General features: G+C 36.2%; 2 protein-coding genes across 2 annotated transcripts; one reads left to right on the top strand and one right to left on the bottom strand.

Annotated features, from left to right (window-relative positions):
* The first annotated feature begins 8,061 nt into the window (after window positions 1-8,061).
* On the top strand, window positions 8,062-11,279 carry LOC131163836 (annexin D4-like). The gene is made up of 6 exons (XM_058120622.1): window positions 8,062-8,129; window positions 8,531-8,703; window positions 9,543-9,761; window positions 10,190-10,408; window positions 10,739-10,810; window positions 10,965-11,279. Exons 1-6 carry the CDS (start codon window positions 8,081-8,083, stop codon window positions 11,163-11,165), a joined length of 933 nt encoding a protein of 310 aa, XP_057976605.1. The 5' UTR covers window positions 8,062-8,080; the 3' UTR covers window positions 11,166-11,279.
* Window positions 11,280-11,633: 354 nt separating this feature from the next.
* LOC131163835 (annexin-like protein RJ4) lies at window positions 11,634-14,412 on the bottom strand. Its single transcript, XM_058120621.1, has 6 exons — window positions 14,178-14,412; window positions 13,677-13,822; window positions 12,775-12,990; window positions 12,349-12,561; window positions 12,047-12,136; window positions 11,634-11,951 (listed from the first exon to the last, which is right to left on the bottom strand). Exons 1-6 carry the CDS (start codon window positions 14,248-14,250, stop codon window positions 11,748-11,750), a joined length of 942 nt encoding a protein of 313 aa, XP_057976604.1. The 5' UTR covers window positions 14,251-14,412; the 3' UTR covers window positions 11,634-11,747.
* Between the last annotated feature and the right edge of the window lie 11,931 nt (window positions 14,413-26,343).

Genomic DNA, 26,343 nt, shown 5'->3' with positions numbered 1-26,343 from the left:
CAAAATAATTGGAATAGGAAACGTCAAAATAAAAATGTATGATGGTGTTGTAAGAACAATATGTGATGTAAGGCACATACCAGACCTACGGAAGAATTTGATTTCATTGGCCACTTTGGATTGTAACGGATTTAGTTACAAGTTTGAAAGTGGGGTTATGAAGGTGTGTAAAGGCGTTCTAACAATGATGAAAGGGCATAAGTTAGCAGGAAACATCTATACACTGTTGGGCACTATAGATGTAGGTGGAGCTGCAGCCATAGATTGTAAGTTAGATGACACCATTTTGTGGCATATGTGGTTAGGGCATATAGGTGAGCATGGGATGAAGGAATTTCATAAGAGGAATCTTTTGAAGGGTATTAAAACATGCAGGCTGAACTTCTGCAAGTTTTGTGTTCTTGGGAAGCAGAACAGGGTGCAGTTCAAAACAACCACTCACAAGACGGAAGATATTCTTGACTACATTCATTTGGATATTTGGGGGTTGGTAAGAGTAGCATCACTGGGTGGACATATATACTTTGTGAGTTTTATTGATGATTACTCATGGAAGGTCTAGGTGTACTTCATGCGGCACAAGTCAGAGATGTTTATCAGGTTTAAATTGTGGAAAATTGAGGTGGAAATACAGTCCGAGAGGAGAATTAAATGCCTCAGGTAAGATAATGGGACCGAGTACACTGATTCGAGGTTTATGTAGTTCTGTGAGCAGAATGGCGTAAGGAGATATTTCACAGTTCGCCGGACTCCACAACAAAATGGTGTGGCAGAAATGATGAACTAAACTCTGGCTGGGAGAGCTCGGTGTTTTGGGTTTAATGCAGGGCTAGTAAAAACTTCTAGGCCGAGGCAGTTAGTATGACATATTTCTTGGTAAACTTCTAGGCCGAGGCAGTTAGTATGACATATTTCTTGGTAAACTGATCGCCAAGGACATCACTAAATGGGAAAGTTGCAGAGGAGGTATGGACAGGTAATGCAGTAGACTACTCTAGTTTGAGGGTATTCGGTTATCCAGCTTATGTGCGCATTTCTAGTGAGGATAGATTAAAGCTTGATGCAAAGTCTAGACGCTGCATTTCTCTGGGGTATCAGAAAGTTGTGGGATCCAATGGCAAACAAGGTGATGATCAATACATACGTGGTTTTCGATAAGAAAGGCATGGTGCAGCGTACTCAGGAGGAAGATGAAGAGAAACTGGAACCAAAAAACTGAAGCAGAGATGAGCACATGGTTTTAAATAAATGCTGCAATTGTTACGTAACGCCGTTATGTAATGGTTTTTTGGGTTACCGATACCGTTACACTGCAAAATCGGTGGGAAGAAAAATCAAAGCCGTAGTGCCGTTACGGACTGCAACTATTACGTAAAGGCCCACTACGGCCGTTACATAACTGTTGCAAGACTGTTACACCAAAAAATTATTTTAATTTTTACTTTTTCTTCTCACTTTTTCCCTCTCATTCATATATCATTCTCAATATACCTAGTGGCAAGAGGGGGAAAAGATTATAATGAGGATGACAATGATATAAAATTTACTATTTCTTTAAATACTAACAATAGATGCATTAATTAACAATTTGAAAATACTAACTTGTTAGGAAAATATTTTATTTTGATAATATTAGTAATGTGATATTTATGTTCTATATTTTTCAACTTCAACCTTCTTTGTTTTCTAGCTATTTTATATTTGCATTATTAGTATGTCTTGTGTGTGTAATAAATTAATGGAGTGTGTAATGTATTTTGTTTTATTAATTAATTTAGCACACATAAAAATTTATCACAGATAAGAACAATGAGAAGTATAAATACGCACACGCACACGTAATTTTTCTATCAATGGTGGTTTAAAACAAATGTAAACTTGTTACCCTTACCAAATAACTTAGTTACACAAACTAAATGATCCAAAATACACTAAAACTCTTTCTAAGAAGGGCTAAAAGCTTAAAACATGCAAGTACGCTAATATGCACAAGATTATGCGTGCTTCAAAAAAATTCATGGTCATTAAACCTACTTCCCATTATGTAACATTCGCTACTTCTACTTCCCGTTACACCCATTACTGTTTTGTTACGCTACTCGCTACCGCAATTTAAAACCATGCATGAGCATGTTGTGCAGGTGGAATTAGAGACTCAGGGCAGTGATGACAGTATTCAGAATGCAGGGAATTCTAGCTCAGAAAATCAGCAGGATCACAGTATCCTTATACGCAGATCCAGACGTACTATTTGGCCACCGTCAAGGTATGATTTTGATGATCTAGTGTCTTATACTTTTATTACTAGTTGCAAGGATCCAACTACTTTTCAAGAGGCAGTGCACAGCCAAGAGAAAAGTAGATAGATGGGTGCTATGGTGGAGGAAATGGAGTCATTGTATAAGAACCATACGTGGGATTTGGTGGAACTTCCATAAGGGAAAAGGGCGATAGGTTGCAAATGGGTGTATAGGAAGAAGGAAGTAATTTCAAAAAGGGAATGAGAGAAGTTTAAAGCATGGTCACTAGCAAAGGGATACTCACAAAAGAAAAAGGGTTGAATGTGATGAAATCTTCTCTCCTGTGGTCAAGCACACTTCCATCAGGATAGTGTTTGGGCTAGTGGCGCTTCATTTTATGCAATTGGAGCAAATGGATGTAAAAACAGCATTTCCCAATGATGATTTGTAGGAGCAGATTTATATGGTACAGTCAGAAGGGTTCAAGCAACCCAGACATGAGCATTTGGTTTGTAAACTGAAGAAGTCATTTTACGGGCTGAAACAGTCTCCAAGGCAATGGTTGACTCCTATATGATCCAGATAGGCTACATGAGGTGTGAGTATGATTGTTGCATGTAAGTAAAGAATCTTGATAATGGTTCTCTCATTTTCTTGTTACTTTATGTTGATGACATGCTAATTGTTGTGAAAAATATGATTGAGGTAAATTGGTTGAAGACTCTGTTAAATGAAGAGTTTGACATGAAAGATTTTAGTGCAGTTAAGAAAATACATGGGATGGAAATTCGCGAGGACAGAATTGCAAGGAGATTGTGATTATCTCAAGGCGATTATGTGGAGAAGGTGTTGGAGAAGTTTAGTATGGCTTATGCAAAATTGATAAGTACACCGTTAGCGAATCACTTTAAATTTTCTACCGTTCAATGCCCAAGGACTTATAATGATATCCGTGATATGTCAAAGATTCCCTATGCTAGTGCAATGGGATGTTTAATGTATGCTATGGTATGTACAAGGCCGGACCTGGCACAAGCTGTCAACGTAGTAAGTTTCTTTCAAATTCGAGTAGACAACATTAGTATGCCGTCAAATGGATTTTCAGATACTTACAGGGTACTTCTCACTATGGCATCATGTTCAGCAAGCTACAGAGTAATCCGTCAGTTGTGAGGTATGTTGATACAGATTATACAGGGGATCTAGATGACAGGAGGTCTACAACAGGGTATGTGTTCACCCTTGTGGGAGGATTCATTTGTTGGAGGTCCATGGTACAATTTCTGGTGGCATTATCAACAACTGAGTCAAAGTATATGGCAGTCGTTGAAGCTGTGAAGGAAGCGTTATGGTTTACTAGTTTAGTCAAGGAGCTGTGCATATAGCAAGGTGGAGTTGAGCTGCGTTGTGATAGTCAGAGTGCTATCTATTTGGCGAAGAATCAAGTGTATCATGCAAGAATCAAATATATAGATGTGAGGTTCCAAAGGATTCGGGAGTTGATTTCTTCGAGTGAACTTGTACTTGAAAAAGTTAACACTTCTGAGAACGCAACAAATATCTTGATGAAGCTAGATACCACGGATAAGTTCAAGCATTGCTTGGACTTGCTGAATGTCTCCAGTTGCTAAACGGGAGACGGTCCCAACCTAATCTCCCAAGGTCAAGGTGGAGCAACGGGTTTATGTTTTCAACTTTTTCTTAAGGGGCGTATATTTGCCCAGGTGGAAATTATTGTAATATGTGACTCATATGATTGAGTGGAAGGCATGTATAAAGAGAAAACATGAAAAAAAAACAGGAATGCTGACTTGCAGAAGGAAATCGTTGACTATTTGGCCCAGATTGAGTGAAACAATTGACGGTTCTGAACCTGTTACATCGACTGTTTGCTCTCGGTATTAAATTGTCAATAGTATCTCTACAAACCATCGACGGTTTGTCTCGGTTACTCAATGTTTGTATTCAAATTTTGAATTGGGATGTTGGACAGGTTGGGTTTTGGAGGGAAAGTCTCCGAGAAAAAGTGTCTTTGGACACAAGATAGTGAAAGTCACATTGTCGATTGCTCCTGTGGATGTAAGCATTGCTAAACTAAGTAATTCTTTGTCATTGTTATTACTTTCATTATATTCTACGTGATTGTTGTTCTGTATATTTCACCGTTGGTTGCTGCGTTTATAAGATCCTTTTATTCCGTTGCATTCAATTTACACAACAAACTAGTTACCCCCTTCATGTTGTTAAAGACCAACAGATTGTTACCAATGGGCATATTGTTTTGGTTGTGAGTGGCAATATAATGCTTGAATTTTTTTTTTTCAACACCCTGCAATGTGGGTATTTTCTTCTTGTTGTTTGCACTTGCATGGCATCCCCTTGATGCCCTTTAATGAACTTATCTTTACCAATAAAAACAACTGTTAACTATTAGGTGAAGTTGCATTAGAGTTGAATGTTCTGCTATGCATTTGATACTGATAAAAAAGGAGAATAGGAAGAAAGAGAGAGAGAGGTTTCACAAAGCCTTTGCCTCTTAGTGAGATTCGGTTTCACTTAGAGTGTAATGTGTTTCTGTTAATGCTGCTCAATTTTACACCCGTAGAGAAAATTTGTTGAGATGAAAAGTAGTTCCTATGTTAACAATATCAACACTGAGTAAGGTATTTGCCACAAAAATGAGTTGTTTAAAGCAATTTAGTAATAAGAATAAAAAAACTAATGCAACTGTGATTTCATGTTTGAAAAGTTGCTACATTAGTTGCAGCAGTGGAACATCAGCAGTGATTGTGTTATTTGCCATAAAAGAAGTTGTATAACTTGTAATAGAATTTGGAAAAATCTCAAAGAAAAAACAATACAACTGATATTAGCTGAGAGCGCACACACAAACGCAAGTTCAAATAGTATCTAGTTCAAATCGTTGTAACTAGGTATCAATAAGTGCCCAGAGAGTTGCTGGGTAAATGTCAAAAGAGGCCACAGAAATCTTTTTTCTAATTCATTTCTCAGTCTTGTGCTGGAGAAGGTAATTTTTTATGTCTGTTTAATGTTAGTGTACCCATTTCCTGTTTTGTCCTTGACAACAATTTCGAACTCTGAAGCCAAAATTTTTTTTTTTTTTATCTTTCAGATAGAAATATGTATTTGAGAATGTAAGAGCAGTATCTTTCACTTTCTCCATCCCCATTTACATGCTTCTGTCTTAAATCTAAGAAGTGTATTTTTTTTCCTTTCCAATCTGAGTTGAATTTTTTCATTTATGTTGTTTCAGAATTTTAATAGAAAAGATAGTAAAAAAACACTATATAATATACAAGAAAGTTTAAGGTGGTCCAAGTATTATTTTCTTTCATTAATCATTAAAGACCAAGTTCTTTTCAACAGACGAACTTTTTTTTTTTTTGCAGACTTTAGAAGTTGGTCAATAGTTACTTGTTCAATAAGGTGAGAATGTAAATAAAGCAAAAGGCATATGGAGTTGCTTAGGAATTAATGTAGCCAAAATTCCTATCTTTCAAATGTCCCACAATTAGAGCACATACTAAAGCACAATATGTATGGAAATTGCATATGCATATATTTGTAATTGTGGCATAGAGCTCTCCTTTTTTTTTTTCTCCCTAGATTTTCCTTTATTTTTCTCTCCCTAGATTTTCCTTTATTTTTCTCTCTTGCTTTTTTTCTTCCATCATCATTTGGACGTTGAATACGTGACATCACTTCCCACCCAAGTACCATCATTCATTGCTTTCTTGTTTTGATAATAAACTCCTTATTCCTCCATCTCCTCTCCTTTAACCGAGTACAACAAATTTGAATAAATTTTAGACTATATGAATTACATGACACATAAGTCATCAGATTATGTCTTATGGCTTGATTTTCTGTGTGAATGCTTGGATTCTTCACCCTCTTAAGGCAAGGACAATATTTGGTGGCATGATACTCCAGCACCAATCAAGGGCACAAGTTAGCAATCACAGATTTTCTGGTCCTGTAAAACTCACAAGGACAGCACAATTAAAATATTAACAACAAATTTTAATCTCTGCTAAAGCACTATTAAGAGCAAAAAAAATTTTCTTAACCATTTGAAAAGGTTAGTTTTGGGCAGTACTTCGTTACGAGGAAGAGAAGTGGATACGGCTAGAGTTGAAAGCATAATACCCTACCGATGCATTTGTCTCAGACTAAGTGAGGCTAGGCTTGGCTGAGCTCTTTATAGTTTACGTTTGTTGCAACTAAAACAAGGAATTCTTTTAAATGTGTTTGGAGAGGGGAGGGGGGTGTTGAATGGACTAGAACTGGCTGGTCCCCCAGGATCTTCTGGGGTATAAAGAGTAACAAAAATGTCCTTATCCTATTCCTCAAAGATGGCAGCCAAACATGGGCCAGCCGGTCCTGCAAAACCCAATCATGCTCGAACCACACCATTAAAAATTAGCCTGTTGGAGGCTAGAAACAAAATTTTAGTCTATTGGTTTTGGCATGGAATCAAAATGCAGTTGGTGTATCTGTATCTTGCTTGAGCTAAAAGGGTAAAAAAAATGCAGGGACTGGGTGCCGGTGATGTCTGAATATTGGATTGACTCTGCTCCTGTTTTAGTAATCTATCTAATTAATCAAATTCTCATGGATAGTAACCGCAGAAGGTCAACCAAATTTTCCTTTATATTGAAGATTTAGTTTTTCTGTGCTTTCAGAAATGATACCATCTGAGTGTTATGGTCCCCAATGAGACAAGATAATAACTTCCTTGTCAATGTGCTTTACCTTGATGAACTTAAACTGCAACTAGTCTCGAAAATCTAACCAGTATATGTGGCTATGATGAATAATTTAATCAGAAAAATGAATTCTTAATGAACAAATTCCAATAATAACAGAAAATTATGTGCTGATGTGGCCATAATTGGTCTCAGCAATGTTGCTATATCCTGACCATGTTATCCCAGGGCCTTAAAAAAAACTGAGGGTGGGTTTTACAATCTGCAAATTGGGATCAATAGTTAAATATAAACTAGCTTTTTTAACTCTCAAGCATTCGACACAATTGCTGATTGTCATGCTCAATGCCAACTGACTAGGTTTGCACCACTTTCTAGAATCCATCTAAACGATTTGAAGTTGGCATCCTCATTCAACTTCTACTCCTTATGAAACTTCTGATCACAGTGATTCTTATTTGCGATTACATAGACCTCAGATATAAATATTCCTAATAATTGCCGATCAATAATTAGCGAAAACCAAACTTCTCATTAACAAGGGGCCGAGTTAGGTCCCTTTCCTTGCATTCTGAAGCATTTTAGAGCTAACTGCTGTCTATTAATCTTTCATGCAAAATGCCTAGAAGGCTTGATTTGTGCTTTATGCTCTTAATTTCTCTTGGTTTCAGACTTTCAAGTCAGGCATTATGTCTTAAATACACACTACTTGTTGGACTTCCAAGAACAAAAATGTTATAAAATTTGGTACACAAAAAGTGCACCCTGTTCTTAAATAGAATAACCTTCTAATTCACAGCCCCACTATTTTAACAATGATTTGCATCTAATTAGTTAGTTTACATAAATAGTACTAGCAAATTTTGTTCCAGCATGTATGAAGAAGAAGGCATTAATCAATATAAATGCTTCCCCATATGTGTTTGGAAATTAAGTCACCAGACCTTTTACTTTTCTGGCACAAAACCTTTTTGGACCCACAAGTCATTCCATTTTTTATGTCTTCCTACCCCTTAACTTTCTTAAGAACAAAAGTATCCTTGCATATGCATATAAAAATAGATAGGATGGCAGAGCCTACTTCTGCTATATAGTTTGCTAGCAGAAAGAATGGCTCCGTCTCCAGAGGAAATAGATGCTGTCACCAAGGCTCTCTCAGGTCTCTATCTTTGTTCATCTTTGTTCTTTCCAAATTTAAATAGCACGGATGGGGAAAAAAATAAAAGACTTAATTTATTTCTCCATTTCGTGGCACTATTTGGAATTAATGGTCCTTTGACCCAAAGCCTGTTACTTGTTTGAATGCTTGAGCAAGAATGCATGGAAAGAGAAGAAAGCGTGTGTTCGTCATACGTTCATCTTTCTTTCAATAAAATTTATTGGAATTCTTTATTTTCTCAATGTTTATGCTACAGTTAAATGTTCTGCATGGTGTTTTGTTATTGGTTACAACTTAACTAAAGCACCAGCGGTCCTACAATTCAAAGACGCACTTCAAACGTTATCTGCAGTTCCAGTTTCTAAACAAAAAATGCTATTAAAGTTCTTTTTACTTCCTAGGAATTGGTGTCAAAGAGGAAACATTGATATCAAACTTGGGAAAATGGAATCTGGACGACATGTCATCCTTCAGGGAGGGATGTGATAGGTTCTTCGCAAAAGACGACCGTGGTTTCCATAAGTGGTTTGCATCCTTCATAGAAGCTACTGAACGTGAATTCTTACGGTTTAAGGTACGTACCATTTTATGCAGCACCCATGATAGTTATTCAATTGGTTTTTGCGCTGCACATCATCCAGGGACGTTCACAATTTCTCTCCATATATATTAATTCTGTTTGCAATTATCTTCCCAGAGTAATCAGCTTATTTTGAACATCATTCACTAGTTTTGTTAAAAAAATCTTACAATTTGTTGTTTGATTTCCTTTTTATAAACATGTTTACTGATCTTAGTTTCATGCAGTAATATTCAAGAAATCTCTGACAAAATTCGTTACTCTCTAAAGTTGTGTTTGATTTCCATTAAGATTGAAATGAGAATACAGAAGCAAGGAGGCCCATGTGAATTGTGTGTCTTCCCCTATTCTTTCTCATTCTTATCCCAGTTCCACCATGCAACCATATGGAAGGAAGTTCAGGAAATTTTTATATTATTCATTATTGATGTCTTTTACTATTAAACAAGAACAACCTTCTGCATGGATCTTTTTTATATTTTTATTTTTTGCCAACAGCAAACAATTCCTAAATCCAGCGGCTTCCATATTTTGAACCCTAATTAATTACCACCCCTTTTGAGCTACTAAGAATGATTTACACAGTTTATGTATACATAATGTTTACATTACATTCTCTTAATAAATTCCTTTTCTATCTAAAAGAACATGTTTACACTCCCCGTCCACTTGATGGATATCTTTTAAATGCCTAGGAAAGAATTTCCAGATCCAACAATCACAGCTGTCTGATATCTTATAAAAACAATGAAAACAGTGGAGAATGATAATAAATTTAGTACGAAATTAGATCACAAGGTCTTGACTTTATGGGCGTTCTGTTTATACTTTAGAGGGCTGTGGTGCTATGGACCATGCATCCTTGGGAAAGGGATGCTCATTTGGCCAATGAAGCTCTCCAGCATGGGCAGACGTGGTATGGTGTGCTTGTTGAGATTGCATGCACCAGGTCATCAGACGAACTCTTGGGAACAAGGAAAGCCTACCACTCCCTCTTTGAAAAGTCAATTGAAGAAGACGTTGCATCCTGCATCCAAACCAGTGAGCGCAAGGTGGGTAGCGACAAGTTCCCTACATCAATATCTTGCATGAATAGCTTGAGCTTGGTTTAATGTACCAACAAGCAAGCTCAACCAATGCAATGTAGATTGATTCCCAGGTAAACCAAAAGCTTAATCACATAGATGCTCGACTTGGTTGATGTGGATTGCAAGATAAAATCATCACTTGGGAATAAAAGATTGGATTATATTAACTTTCCAACCTTACAAGTATGCACATATGCACAACTTGATTAATGTGGCTTGCAAGATTAAATCATAATTTGAGAATAAAATATTAGATTATATTAACTTCCCAACAATCAGACCCACGTACGAGTATGCGCAAGCATGCTTGTGTTGAATATGCCACCACTTCTAGGGAATGTACCTAATGAGGCTTTTTTTGTGTTTTCTGTTTTTCCCATTTGTGTCAATAGCTGTTGGTAGCACTAGTCAGTTCTTACAGGTATGAAGGGTCACGCGTGGAAGAAGCAACTGCAAAATCTGAGGCCAAGTCTCTTCGTAATGCCATTAAAAGTGCCGGAGTGGCCATTGAAAATGATGAGGTTGTGAGGATACTAGCAACAAGAAGCAAGCCCCGGCTTAAGGCAATATTCAAGCACTACAATGATATTGAAAAGAAGAGCATTGAGGAGGTACGCTAGGACAACCTGTTTATAATCCATTTTGTAAAGTAACTATCCTAAATTTTTTGTTCTGGATTTCTACTTAGAATTCTGTTTGGATTTATCTTTCATCATACCCCTCACGATGCACATCATCAACCCAAAATATAAATCCTTAACATTCCCATCCGCTAGGGAAAACAAAATGTTTGGATGTGCAGATAGCATTAATTCAGTAATGTTACTAATGCCCCAGTCAGCCCAGATTGGATTGCATCAGAGCTTCTACATTTTTTTAGAGCCATCAAACATTGGTTTCCATACACATCCTTTTGACGTTATTCTTTCTCCTGTTTCAAGGATCTTCAAGCATACCCCATATTGCAAGCAACTGTACAATGCCTTTGTGCTCCTGAGAAATATTTCATCAAGGTAAGCCACATTGCGTAGATGTTTCAGTTTCTGCAATGATCTCTCCACCCACATGTTTATCTTTTCATTCGTTTCTTTTTTTCCTTGTTTTCAATGAATTTTCCTTTATTCATAAATTTATGTGTTCATTTACTTCAACTTTGGTTTTGTTCAGGCCTTGGATAAAGCACTGAACAATGGAAACGCTGCGGAAGACCTGACTCGAGTAATTGTGACTCGAGCTTGTACCGAAGATATGAAGGAAATAAAAAAGGAATATCTTGAGCAAAATAAAGACATTCCTCTTTCTCAGAAGATTAAGGAAAGAACTCTTGGGAACTACCAGAGTTTCCTGCTGAGATTGGTTGACAAGTAAATTATAAGTTCTAATGGATCTTTTCAAAAGAAAAAGAAAATCTATTTTCATCCATGTAAGGAGTATGCTATGCAATAGAAATATCAATAAATAAAGGTATGTTAACCTCTCTTAGAAGCATGTGTTGCTGATTCGTTGTTCATTCTTACATACTAAGGGCTCATAGTCTGTACTGATATGCCTTCGTGTTTGCTGCTAAGTTGCTAAATTTTCCTCCCCTTTCTTTTTCCCAAACAAAATCTTTGATCCAAACAGATCATTTATTTTTTTCTGTATTTATACTTTTCTGACATCTCCTAGCCCTCTAAATCATGTGCTCTGTTTACTTATTTTAATTATATCTTAAACTAAGACGAAAATTAAATCATTTAACTAAAGCGATCTTCAGCTGATGGTGTAAATTTTGAAACCAACCATCAGAATGAGAGTTGCGGCCTGAATTCCAACTCCAAAGCAACAATGGAGAGATTTGAGAGAAGACAACTGGAAATAGGATTGAAAACAACTCGAGGTTCCAAGTGCATAGCCATTTATAACATGAAAACAGGGAAGCATAGTAATAGGGATGGGGCATAGTTTCTATTAATCTTCCTTGCCTAGCAGAGTGAGGAGGAAGGCTTTGTAATCCCCTGAAGTCTCCTTGGCCACAGCCTGCTCAAGAGCAACAGTGTTTCTCTTGAAATACAGCTCCTTGATCTCCCTCAAGTCTCTCTCTGCTCTTGTGACGATCACTCGGGTCAGTGCATCATCATCGTTTCCGCTCTTGTTGAGTGCAGTGCGCAACACCTAGAAGCATAAAAATTAAACCTTTAGTTAGAGGAGCCATAGGAGTTTAACTGCTCAGTTACACGGGAGCAACTTCTAATATTAAAAAGCCTCACCTTCTCGTAGTATTTCTTTGGATCATTGATACATCGAGTGGCTGTGCGCAATGCCTCTAAGTACTTATCAGATGGATTGCCTGCCAGATCCTGGAGAAGAAACAAAATCAATATTCAAGTCCACTTCAGTGAACAAATGAAACCCATATTTCAAGTATAATATAGGATCTTGAAGGTAAGGGTGCACTTAAATAATTCTTTTATGATGGATTCTAATCAAATTGCTGATTAAAGCTACTAAAAATCTAAGAATGCGCATTTAAATTAGCATGCTAGAAATTTCACGTATTCAAGCATAGTACCTTATTGATGGTAATGCCATAGGCCTCTCTGTAGTGGTTTAGAGTTGCAGTGACCTGCAGTTTGCTCCTTGTGCTGAGGACTCTAACAATCTCTTCATGGTAATAGTCTTTCTCTTTGATAGCCCCATGAAGAATCTCAGCTTCTGACTTTGCCAGTCTTGTATTTATCTCGTTTCCATCATATCGATATGCACTCACTAAGTTAACCAAGAGCTGTACCAATGATCATGAGCCAACGGAAGTGTTAGTGCCTCTACATAAACATAACTAAGCATTTGGGCATAATGCTCGTTCAAATTCTTTTTGGTTGCTGAGAAAAAGCAATAGAAGACAGGAAAACCAAGTAAAATTTTCAAACCAGGATTTGTAAATGATTTTTTTTTCCTGGAAGTTTGAAGTAAAAATCATCAATGACCAATTACTAGCCTTGCGAATAGCACCGGTGGTATGGGAAGCCACATCTTCCTCCAAGGAACGCTTGTAGCGGCTCTGATAGGCTCGTCTCACTGCCAAGAGCTCTTCAGGACAATAGACACATGCAATTTCAACGATCACATGATAATCAACCGATTTTGTTATTGCTACATTAGCTAGTACAGCATCTCGTTCTGCTGGATCCAATATCCATCGGTACATGGCTTTCTATGTCCACACATAGTAAAAAATAAAAATAAAAAAATCAGTATCTTACAAAACTAGTAAGAAACGAAAACTACATTTGGAATGATCACAAGCACCAATCTTCCAATATAGGAAAACTGGATTGGGGAAAATTACAGACAGCTCAGGTACACATCAGGATCATCATATACTTTTGGATCACATAATAAAGATAGATTAACCTGTAATTTTAGATGTTCTCCAAGCCTTTTTATTGAAAAACTGAAGTAAAATGAAAGATCTGAACAAAAAGTCCATCATATGGGATTGTCTAAACTAACATGAATATGGTAACTTGAGATAACTTTGGTTTATCCATCCCCCAAAATATGATGAACATCTGAACTTATCCAATCTCCTGGGTTCTCTGCAAACCCTCATCTTGTTCAACCTACTGGAAGACAAATTCATGCTCTTCATATTTCAAGGGTAAAGAAAAATTTTAGGCTTCATTACAGCTATTCATGAAAAGGCCATCTTCATCAAAAACAACAGATACCCAAATTAATGTTACGTATGTGTGTTAAGATTATGTGAATTTTGACAAGTACTTGCGGTGTTGGCAACATAAATAACAGCAAATGAACAACAATAAATAACATTAACCTTAACCTATTTCACCAACCAAAAATAAACACAAAAATAAAGATAACAATAACAATATTAACCTCCAAGTCACCCTTGAGTTCTTTCTCCAGACGGTGGATGAGATCCTCCTGATACCGATCCTCATAAGCATGCCTAATCAGCTTCCTCTGAGTTGCATTCCTGTGCCCAAGTATTGAAATTACGGCCTTCTCATCGGTCCCCCATCCTGCACAAAATTTTCCCCGCAAAAAAAAAAAAAATCACCGTCAGTTTGGAGTTCTCTTTACCATTTTGAGTTATATTGAGGGATGATCGACTGAAACACTCAAGATTTTAAAATAAAATAAAAAAACAAATAGTATGATCCAGTAGCAGGAATGTTAACAACAAACCGATCAGAATCAAGAAAAGGATAAAATGAAAAAAGTGAAAACACGACTAAAAAGTTTTGCAAATGTCAAATCAAATGTGTGCTGTGAAGCTTATGCATCCAAAACCATTCAAGACCCAGAAATATCTTTAAAATCAAACAAACATGGCAGGCAGAGTATGCTAAAATCTACACAAGTAGAGAAATGAACCTTCACAAGCCTTGTGGAGAGCATCGGCATCTTCGACTGGGGAAGAGTGCTGCGGGGTAATGAGGGTCGCCATTGTTGAGAATGCCTGAGATCTTCACTTTGGTGTGAAGAAACCACTCCATCACCCTCCAATTTATAGTACAGAAAGTGCCCATTATGGGAAGTAACGCCCAGAAAAAGGTCAAAAAGATAAATGCAGGGGGAGAAGAAAAGAGGAAGAAAGAGAAAGTAATGCAAGGAGACAATAATGGTGTCTGGACCTGTGTACATAATGACAGTCAAACAACCATCACCTCCCCCTTACCTTCTTGCCTAATTACATACTTTCCAATTAATGTATCTTTATTAATATATTGTATATTTGTACATTTAGCTATGGAATCCATCAATATAAAGGTAAAATGTTCAATACACGCCTGGCATGGCGCGATGGAAATGCATTAGTACATAAGAAGAAGTATCGGGAGTTCAATTTTAGGTAAATACACTCACGAAACCAGCGGTACTTGTGGATAGTGAGAATTTACTCTATGAACCAATGGGGATCGTGGATGGTAAGAATTTGCTCTATAAATCAGCGAGAACCGTGAATGGTGAGAGTTCTTTATGAGCCAATTGGGATTGTGGATAGTGATGAAGATGTGTCCCAAGGGTCGAGTTGGTTGAACGTTCAACTAATGCACGGAAGTCATGTCCGCATTCCGAGCTTTACCTAATCAGCAATACCTAGGGGGAGGACGTTAATCCATAAGTTTGGTATTGTACCAGGTGGTCCAAAAGGCTTATTGGTGGTTAGAGTTCTTATGTAATAAAAAAATATATATTCAATACAAGGATCATACATCATCTATCAGGTTTCGATCCATTTTGTCACCCCTATGTACAAAGAGAATAAGAATGTGGAGCTTTGGGAGTCATGTGGATACGGGTATAAGCTCACAATGCATTGAGAATTTTCCATTTATGTTTTTTTTTTATAATGTTTTGTGTGTTCATATTTTGTTGTACAATAAGTAAAATACTTTTAAAATAGTTCTACATCATTATACTCAAATTAATACTATTACGTGATAATATTTAAACATGAAAAAAAAACCATGGTAGGTGCTAATGTAATTGAGAATTGAAAACCCCTAATAGGTGAGGATGTTTAAAAAAACTCTCTCTCTCTCTCTCTCTCTCTCTCTCAACGAGATGAGGATTGCACAAAATGATAGTACACTATTTTTATTGGATGGTATTGGCATATTTGATGTTAGTAAATTTCATTTGTACTTACATTTTGTAGGAGTAATGTCACATTCTTTTTGTAAGTGAACCCAATTTTTGTAAAAAGAGCTAATGCAATGTCTCGAGAATGTTAAATTATTTTTATATACGTATTTTTATTGGAGTTGAACATTAGAATATTATTCCTTAAAACGTTAAGAATTTTCTAAATTAATTTTGAAAAAATATGACGGTTTCTACTTTATATCTTTTAACAAAGTGTGCATTAAATTATTGCACTAACTTCACCAAACTATATATATGTGTGTGTTTAAACACACCCAAACTATGTCATACATACATTTCATACCGGTCATAGATTTGAATATGGAGACATTATATTTAAAAAATAAAAAATAATTAAATTTACTTTTGAAAAATGGTGCGAGTATGGTTTTATGAAAATTTTCTCTATTTTTATTCCTTCCACAAGTTCAAAATCAAACTTTAAACTCCCAACATATTTAAGAATTGAAAAAACATTAAAAAAAAAACACGTTAAATTTTTGTAATGTCTTCACCAGACGACTTACAATATTGCAATGAGAAATATAATGCTGATAAACACTAATGTTTTCACAATTTGCTACACAAATCTTAGCAAATGAATTTTATATAATTAATTATATTTGAATATCCTAAAACTATTTAGTCATTCATATGTAATCTATTTTAGTATGACACATTTGATATTTTAAAATGTGTATATTATTAAAGAAATTGTATCGTTTTCCAACAAACCATCGATGATTTCAATAAACCTCCTGAAGATTTGATATTATCCGATATCCTGTGACAATATAAGATTCTTGAGTTGTATTACTAGAATATCTATTTGTACTTGATAGTTTAAAATTTATTTGATTTAGTATTTAAATACTTTTGAAATTGTATTTGAATTTGTAACAACGAAACCTCGCACAAGTCATATATAGAAGACATTTCTACACCAATGAAAGTGTCCCGCATTTTTTATATATATAGTTCTATAGTGCATTTTTAACATCAAACACTTCCTGCACTTCTCGATTTTTTCTTTGGCAAAATTTTTCACTCTTTTAATATGTTTTAGACATTTAATATGTTTTATTTTTATTCATACAAATCATAATTATAAAAGAAAATTAGCAAACAATTCTTAAAATTTGAAAAAAAAACATACTAACATCGTCTTTGTATTTATATGGTGTGTCTTTATTTGTGAAAAAGAAAAGAGAAAATAAAAGGAAGAAGGCATTGTTGCTCTCACAAGAAACAAACAAATTTGAAAATTAAACAGTGCAAGGAACAAAATTGCAAGCCCATGGTTTTGAAAAATCCTGGGGTGAGGGCATCCCTCTGCACACTGCCCAAAAACTCCTCTCTTCTTTCTTTCTTTTTTTTATTGCATTCATAGTTCATACAAAAACCAAAGCCAACAGGAAGTGTTGGGATTTACCAAATGCTCTTTTTCATTTTCCTTACCTCTTCACTCCTGCAGCTAGGGTTTCGTTTTAAAATTTTTATATTTAATTATTAAAAAATAATATATATATATATATATATATATATATACTGATATGCAAATTAATGCACAGTGCAAATAAACGATCTTATAGTAACCAGTAGTGAAATATACAGAAAATATAATTATGCAAATTATATGAAAGTAATAAAATAATAACATAAAAAATTATGTGACTCAACAATGTTTATGTTCACGAGAGCAAACGATAGTATATTTTCACTATCTTATGTCCAAAGACATAAAGCTATATCATACATGTATGTATCCCTTACGAATATTTTTCTCCCCAAAACTTAACCTATACAACTCTTAAATTCAAAATTTAAAAATTAGTAAATTACTAAATAACAATATTGATGGTTTAAAATCGAGATCAAATAATCGATGTAACAGGATGAAAAGAGTCGACTATTTCTTCTAAACCTAACACAACAATATTTTTATTTTTTCTTTACACAATTCCACCCATATAAGTCACACAGCACAGCCTACCAGATCAATGAACCAAATTTTGATATTAAAATAATTAAAGAATTAATAAAAATAATTAAAGAATGCAGCGGGTGGTCGAATGGAGATGACGTGGATTAAAGTAATTGGTCTACCTGTCTCTCTGAGGTGTGCACGTAGACGAGGTGAATATAAATGACAATTATTAAGGTGGGTCCCGTCGGGGTCCTAAGCGGATATGGCGGGAGACACGAGAAATTGGTTCACATGATCTGCGATGCCACGTATCATATGTTGACTTAATTAAATAATATTAAATTATTAATAAATATTAATTCCAGGTATTATCTGAGTCATAGATCAGGAGTTAGTGCATACAGCTGTTGTGCATATCCTCTCTGGGGAAGGTTGATGTCCTTGTGTTTTTCACCCACTCCTCAGTCCTCGCCACACAAAATAATAATAAAAAATTTAAAAATAATATTATGCTTTGAAATTCAAATTTTAAAACTATTCACCCACTTCCCCACAAGCCAAAAATTAATTAATCATTTAATAAGAAAAACATATGCACAAAAATATTATGCTTTGGAATTTAAATTTATAAATTATAAATTTAAATTTGAATGAATTTTTTAGATAAATATACTATAAAAATTTATTAACTTTTTTTCAAAAATAATATGAACGTATGTTTATTGACAGAATCTTAAGGATTTAACATTTCATAAAATTTGACGTACTAACTGTATAGTACGGTGTTGGTGTTTTTAATACAAATGGAATTCATTACCATGAAAATGCATGTATATATAAATTATTAGTTATAACTGATCGTTAAAGATAAAAAAATATGTACAAAAAATAATTATCTGATGTAATGAATCGATTCAGTATACTGAAAATTTTATGTGGTGTTTTTAATTGAAAAATAATAATACAGTATAACGGGTTGAATTTGTTAGGTTATCCCGCATCAATTGGGAAATGGACTGGTGGTTAGTTATTAAGTGTGAGAGAAAGTCTCACCTCATGAACTAGCTTTTGGGGCTGAGAAGACGCTAGACCACCTAACATTTGTATCAAAATTTTGTTCAACCTTCTCCCTAGTGTGTCGTGCTGGGGGAGACCCTGATGCCTTTCTAGGAGAGATCCCAATGTGTGACGGGAAGATTCTTGGGTTATCCCCCATCAACTGTGGAAGGGGCTAGTGGTCAGTTATTAAGTGTGGGGGAAAGTTTCATCCCTTGAGTTAGTTTTTTGGATTGATAAGACCCTAAAGCACCTAACAGAATTATCACATTGTAAATTTCATGCGGTTTCTGGTTATATTCAAAATATTAAGACAATATAATGAGCCGGATTGATCCATAAATTTTATGTAGTGTTTTGTTTTATGTTTTTTTTTTTGGAATTGAATTGAAAATGCTTACTTGTGTTCTTAGAAAAAAATAGGGTTTCCTACAGCATAAAGAAATAGTTGGATGGGTTGTGAAAAAGTATGGTGAGGAGCTTACAATTTGGCCATGGGAAGCCAAATTTTAGATGATCACTTCTTTGGTTTCTTCTTTTGTACTGGTGGAGGTGGTGGCATGTAACGCCCCAAAAATTCTAGCTATATTATTATTATTATTTTCATTTTACTTAATAAACTCTAATACCACAAACTGTAAATAAAGTCGACTTGAACCAAAAGTGGGGTACCGGGAATATTCCTGTTCATAGATACATATCAACTGTACAACAAAAAACATGATATACCTAAACCTTATACATAATACCAGAGTCCTACTAACTTCATAATTACATATATACATCCCCAAAAATCCATAGAAATATTCTAGGAACTCACACAAAATGTCACACCCCGAATCCGCAGATGGGTCCCAGGTGTGAAAATAGTAACCCAACCTGTCTCTATATCAATTAAACCTACATGATATAATGCTGAAAGAGGGTCCGACCCTATGGGGTATACAAAAGCCCTACAAAAACATACATATATACATCCATGCTCATCAAATACACAGCGGAAACTGTTCAATCTATCAATATAACATACTATACCAGAGTCTATACAATACTAGGATATGTGTTACCCATAATTACAAAACATATTTTGGGTGTTTATAAAAACCGTCATGACAACCCGGTTACAAAACTCGTACCTATCCAGGCACTAACTATAGCTAAACGACACCCCCGCTTCTAGATGCTAGGATGTTAGTTTCGGTTACTGAAAGGACCTGAAAACATTTGTATATACATTCGGGGTAAGACACCTCTCAGTAAGGAAGAAAACAGGTTATATCAGTGTGTGGCATACCAGTGTTATTTTACGTAAAATATAACACCATCCAATACAATACAGTTTTGAAACATTTCCATACAGTTCCAGTATTTTCACAAATCCATTCCAATACATACGATACCCAAACATACAGTCAGTGTCTTCACACTCAAGCAACCAAAACCCTGTGATAACCGAAACCTCACAGTGATACGTCGCCAATACGGTGTAGTTCACACCCATCGGTGACCAGCTGGAATACACTGGTGATATTTCACACCCTCGGATATAGAGCCGGACACTCTCGCCCACGGTAATGAACCGGTACATGGCGCAGCGTACGGTAATTAGCCGCCACTATTTGATTTGACAAAATCTGGAATCATTTTGGAACTTATGTTCCTATACTCATTAGCGTACGGTAATTAGCCGTCACTAGCTGTTTTACAAAATACCTGGAACAATTACATACAACCATACATTCCATACTCATTTGGTATACTGTAAATCATATTGTTTTCCAATTCAAGCATACAGTTTTATACAAATATGGATACATTCACCTCAATAATATAGTTTAAGTACAACATACCATTTTCTAACCAAAGTAGAGATGATACCCAATATCCCCGATTTTCCCAAAATCTGTAACCCGAAAATCCCACATTTTTACCCGATAGATTTTCCCAAATAAGTAGTCAAAACATACATACGATCGTAACCTACCAATTTACCGATCTCGATTTCAAAAATAAACTGATAAAAACAGAATCCCCTTACCTCAAAATCGAACCACGAACTCTACGGCTCTCAAAACTACAAACCAAGACACCAAAACATAAACAACACAGAACAATACTTCCTTACAATCCGTACTATTACACATATTTCGAAACATAAGTAGAAACCGAGCCTTACCTCGATTTTGGACCAAAACCCGAAACAGCTCGAAACGAGATTTCGAACCACTATTGGTGAAGAGAATCCCGCTTTGATCTATGCGGTAATGTCAGATTTACAAATCAGGTGATGAACGACAAAGAAATCTAGAAAGAGAGAGAGTGTTCTTCAAGTTTTAGAGAGAGAGGGAGAGGATTTTTTTTAGATTACTTAACTTGGAAGTAAGGAAACTGATATTTATAACCCCTTTGACCCGGCCATCCTCGTCGACGAGGTCATACAGTTAGCTCATCGACGAGACAAGGACCTCATATACGAACCTGATATTATCGGTTTCTCGAAATCTCTCGACTTCTCCTCGTCGACGAGTCTCTGAATTTCGTCGACGAGAAGCACATAGACTTTGTCGACGAACTCTGGCTTTGTCGACGAACTCTACTTAATTACCAAATTACCCTTATTTTATATAGTTAATCCATACATCACGTGTAACGACCCGGAAAATACTGATATTTAAATATTAGAGAGAGAGGAAAATGGAAACATGAATAGAAGGGGGCCATAGACTTTGCGTTCGTCGACGAAATCGCATTTTGGAGATAATAATAATAATAACAATTTTAAGAAATTGCCAGGACTCGTTGACGAATACAGGGGTTCATCGACGAGCGCATAAGGAAATTCGTTGACGAATACAGGGTTTCGTCAACGAAGGCAAGATTTCATCGACGAGAAACTACCGAGCAAGGAATGGGCTACTCTAAATTTCGTCGACGAATACAGGGTTTCGTCGACGAATTTAATGAAGGACTCGTCAATGAGATGACGTGTCTCGTTGACGAATCTGGCCCTATAAATAAGGAAAAATCGGATTTTTATCTCATTTCAGCGCCCCTCTCTCTCTCCTACGACTCTCTCTCCTTCTCTCTTCGTTTTCGGACCTGTTTTTCGCCGAATCGAAGGTCTGAGGCTACCACAACGCTTTTGGGGAAGTTCTCTGCAAGTCTTCTGGAATTGATGGTTGGAAAAGTTAGTTTGGATTTTATCACAATCTTAGGGTAAGACATTTTATTTAGTACTTGCCTTTCCCTCAGTTATGAGAAATGTTGTAGGTAAGAAAATACTGATATTTTGTTCTAGGGAATTGTGTTTTCAAGATGTTGAGCTAAGAATCCTGCGGGTATAGAGCCAGAGTTTTATAGGGGCTTTTCAGAGTTAAGGTAAGGGATATATGCTATGCTAGGATTTTACATAATGCTATCAGAGATTTCATAGACACATATTTATACCAGTTTATTATACAGTATTTACAGAATGTGAGTTTAAATGCTTGTGTGGCCTGAATAGATTTTCATGTGATGAAGGAATTTATATAACTTTTCTAATGTATCATACTATACTGAATACATAGATATAGACAGTATATACAGTTTATATAGTTTTTCCAGTATATGAGATTACACAAAATATACGGATATAGATTTATATACACAAAGACTATACAGAGAAATGTACATGCATATACAACTTTTATATGAATGGTTTCATAAAATATATATATACATATACATGCATACAGTTTTACTCAGATCAGTATTTATATTACAACTTTATACAGAACAGTATATACAGAGTTATAGTATGTCATGTTTCCTATTACCATAACATACAGAGTATACGGACAGAGTATATAGACAGCGTAAATAGTCAGAGATATAGAGGTAGCATCAAGATGCTACAAATACAGTATATAAAGATTATAGTATTTACAGTACAGAAAGATAGAGTTATGGTAATTTTGGAAACATGATGAAAACAGTAAAAGAGTATATATGTATATATGTATATAGTATTAGATCCCTATGGAAAGATTACAGACAGATACAGTACAAATATAGAATACAGAGTACAGTACCAGTGCTAGATACAAATAGAGTGCAACCACATATTTCAGATAGTGTGTGAGTACTGTCAGCCGTGCTCGGAGAGTATGCAACTCCCCAGTTCGCTGGGTGGAGGGGGCCAGTTTGACGAGGTAGTAGCCAGTCCCGAGCTTAAGAGTGGATGCAGTTTGGCCGAGTTGAGGTAGTGTAAAGTATATTGACTTATCTAGAGGGCCGACCAGATGAAATCCCGCTTACAAGCCGCACAATCCTATCATGAGAGGTCAAATCATGACGTACAGAGTCTCAGGGATAAAGCACAGATATGTATATATATACAGCTTTACAGTATATGATGAGTATAGTATGATATTATCAGTATGAAAAGTAGAAAATACAGACGATACAATATGTTTTAAATTGTGAAAGAAAGATATGCTTTACAGATTATTTATTGCATTACAGTTCAGTTACTATTTAAAAGTACTCTTAACTTAGTTGCCACACACTTGTAATAGCATATTTCCACTTACTGAGCGTCGACTCACCCATCACTTTAACATTTTTCAGCTGAGCTAGTTAGGCGAGCAAATCAGACTCGCGGATAGAGAGTGTTCTGATTACCCTAGTCATAGGGTGCGTTTTTTGACAGAATTCTGTATATTTTGGGTAGATAATGTTGGAGGAGTATTTTTGTATGGCTATAGTCTGTATATACTGGATTCTGGTATTGCATAGTATATTTGTGAATGGTTTTATGATATGTGTTCCTGCTGCTTTGGTATAGATGTAGATACACAGATATATATAAATAATGGTAAGAATTTTGAGGACATTACATCACGATTCTGGTTCTTACACAAAACCCCTCTTCCAACTCAAACACTTTTCCTGCAGTTAGGGTAGTACTAAAACCACCTCTATCTCGGAGCTCGCTCCGCTTGTCTGTCTATGTGACGACCTGCTCAATTTCCACACACATTTTTTAAAAAAAATCAATATCACATATCTCATAACCCAGCTCAACCAATCATAATCCACTTGGACCCGTGGGTACCAGGGATACATCAGAACACAATCAGAAGCTTGAGCAGCAGGAAATATATATATACACAATATTGTAAATACAAAACATCCATCATTTTACCACAAATACCAGAGCCACTACATTCACCGTATTTCCATATATACATCTCAAAAATAAGACCTAGGGACATTTTCCCAAAAATCTAACTATTCCTACAAAACTTACCCTTCAAAAAGGGCAGATACATAGCACTAGTTCAGCGGGGCTTTTCCCGCTCTCCTATCTGGGGCTCCTGAAAAGTTTATGAATTTAGGGGTGAGACACCTCTCAGTAAGGGAAATAAACTAATACCAGTGTATGGCAACATGAGTATTCTGTGTTCTACATATACCATACATAACATATTTTATCACTGTTTTGTCAAATTTGGGAAAACATATATACATGTCAAATCATGGCAAAACATATTGCATTTTCATAATCATATCTCATCTCATAAAATAATAATAACATAAAAACATTCCTGGTAGGTTAGCTGGTTGTTGTCATGTATTACCCTCACATGACTGGGTTGTGTGGCCCGAAGGTGGGACTTGGCAATGGTTGGCCGACCACTGCCAAGTCAATCATATAGTCTGTAAGTCCGATGGGTCAGCCAGACCTAGTCCGTACATTAGGGGCGATCACACACTTCTTAAAACCACATCGACCATCCAATCTCACACTACTCCGTACAACGGCATTAACATAGATATCATGATCACGAAGACTATGGACACATAACTACGGTACCGTGCAAGTGCTAGCCTAGACCAAGCCAACTAGGTCCTGATACTATATAACAAATGTTAAAACTGTGATACATGGATATCTCATATCGTTAATTAACAGATTAATCATATCATTTTGCGTATATACATATATCATGAAAATCATCGGCCCGTACGTCGATATTACACATTTTATCATAGCACGGCCCGTACGCCAGCAATCACATCATAGCACAGCCCGTACGCTAGCAAATCACAACATAGCACGACCCGTACGCCGACAACCACATATATAAAATCTCGACCCATACGCCGGTTTTCCCATTATAAAACCCATATCATAATCTCATCCAAGAAAACAGTATTTCACAACATTTATACTCATGCCACACTGAACTGATTTTCCGCATATTCAACATATCGTTATTTCAACAGTATTTTCCCAAAAACATAAATCATAGATTCATATAAACATATTTATTTTTCAGAAATCATATGTTATACATATATACATACATTTTCTCAAAAGGACTAGCTTAGTTTATCCCGTTGCCTGACTACAGAGAAAGCCCCTAAAACAATCTAGTCTAACTCCCGTAGGATTTCCTGACCAATACCCTAAAAATGAAAACTCCCAGTATTAAAGTTCAGTATTTCCGTACGTACAACATTTTCTATAACTACTACAAAGTCAAATTTGGCTTAAAAAGCCTTACCTTAACTTAGGGATGATTTCCTTCTAGCTTTCACCAACAATCCGCTCCGGCAGATTTGCAGAGAACTTCGTCAGGAGCGCCGTGGGGGCTATGGATTGTCGATCTGGTGTAAATATGGTCCGGAATCGAAGAGAGAGAGAGAGAGAGAGAGAGAAAATAGAAGGGGAGAGAGAGAGAGGGAAGAGGTAGCTTTGTTTGTAAGTTAAAATCCGAATTTTTCTATTTATAGATAGGGGATTTTGTCGACGAGGTCATTCGTCGACAAATCCTTCATTAATTTCGTCGATGAAATTCAGTCCTCCTTGACGAAATTCAGTCGGCTCAAAACCCCCCTCTCGGTATTTCTTCGTCGACAAATCCCTGTATTCGAGGATGAAATTTTTGTAAGGAGGGGAGATTGTAAGAACCCAAAATATGAAAAATGGGTTTAAATATTAAGAGGGGGGCAAAATTGGAAATTTCTGGGTCAAAGGGCTATAAAAGGAAATTTCTTTTGCTTCCTCATTAAGAAATCTCAAATATATCTCTCTCTCTCTCTCTAAACCTCTCCCTACTCCTTCTCTCTAGAATTCTTCGCCGATCGTTGATGGAATCGGAAAACGGAAGTTACCACGAGGATCGTGGAAGGATTCTCTACAACTTGTATGGATCGGAATCTCGTTTTGGAGATTTTTGGGTTTCGGTGTAAAATCGATTTAAGGCTCGATTTTCAATTCTGATCTGGTAGATTTGTAGGTAACTGTCTTGTGAACATATTCTGTACTGTGATTTGTAGGTTTTGGAACTCGGTTCGCTGTTTAGGGACCTTGGAGTTCAGGATTTGCTTACGGGGTTAAGGTAAAGGGAACTATGTTTATATTGGATATTTTTGAAATCGGACTCGGTGGAACTGTGGTCCACAGTCCTATGTGTGTTTTGGCTACTCATTTGGGGGGATCTAACGGGGAAAACTATTGGTTTTTCATTATTACAGTTTTGGAAAAAAGGGGGTGACGGATTGAATCCTGGGTTTTGTTGAATACCGAGTATATGTGTGATTTTACTGTGATATTGGGATGGTCGTGCCTTGACTTTGTTTAAACTGTATTTTTTTGGAAAACCATGATTTAGATTACCAAATGAGTGTGGTTTGTTTGGTTATATGAGCATGCATGTGTGTGTGATATGTTGAAATGCTAGTAGGAACGCGGTTCCGAAATTGTTCTAGGTACTAATAGTGTCCGACTCTATATCCGAGGGCGTGTTATCGTCTGCCATGTAGGCAAGATTGTCCGGCTCTATATCCGAGAGCGTGAGCCTATTCCGATAGATCAGGTCGAAGGGTGTGGATCCACCAGCCTAGTGCCGGTACGAT

The sequence above is a fragment of the Malania oleifera genome, chromosome 9, assembly GCF_029873635.1.
Source record: "Malania oleifera isolate guangnan ecotype guangnan chromosome 9, ASM2987363v1, whole genome shotgun sequence".
Classification (NCBI taxonomy): Eukaryota; Viridiplantae; Streptophyta; class Magnoliopsida; order Santalales; family Ximeniaceae; genus Malania; species Malania oleifera.
This window is presented reverse-complemented; position numbering and strand designations above follow the sequence as displayed.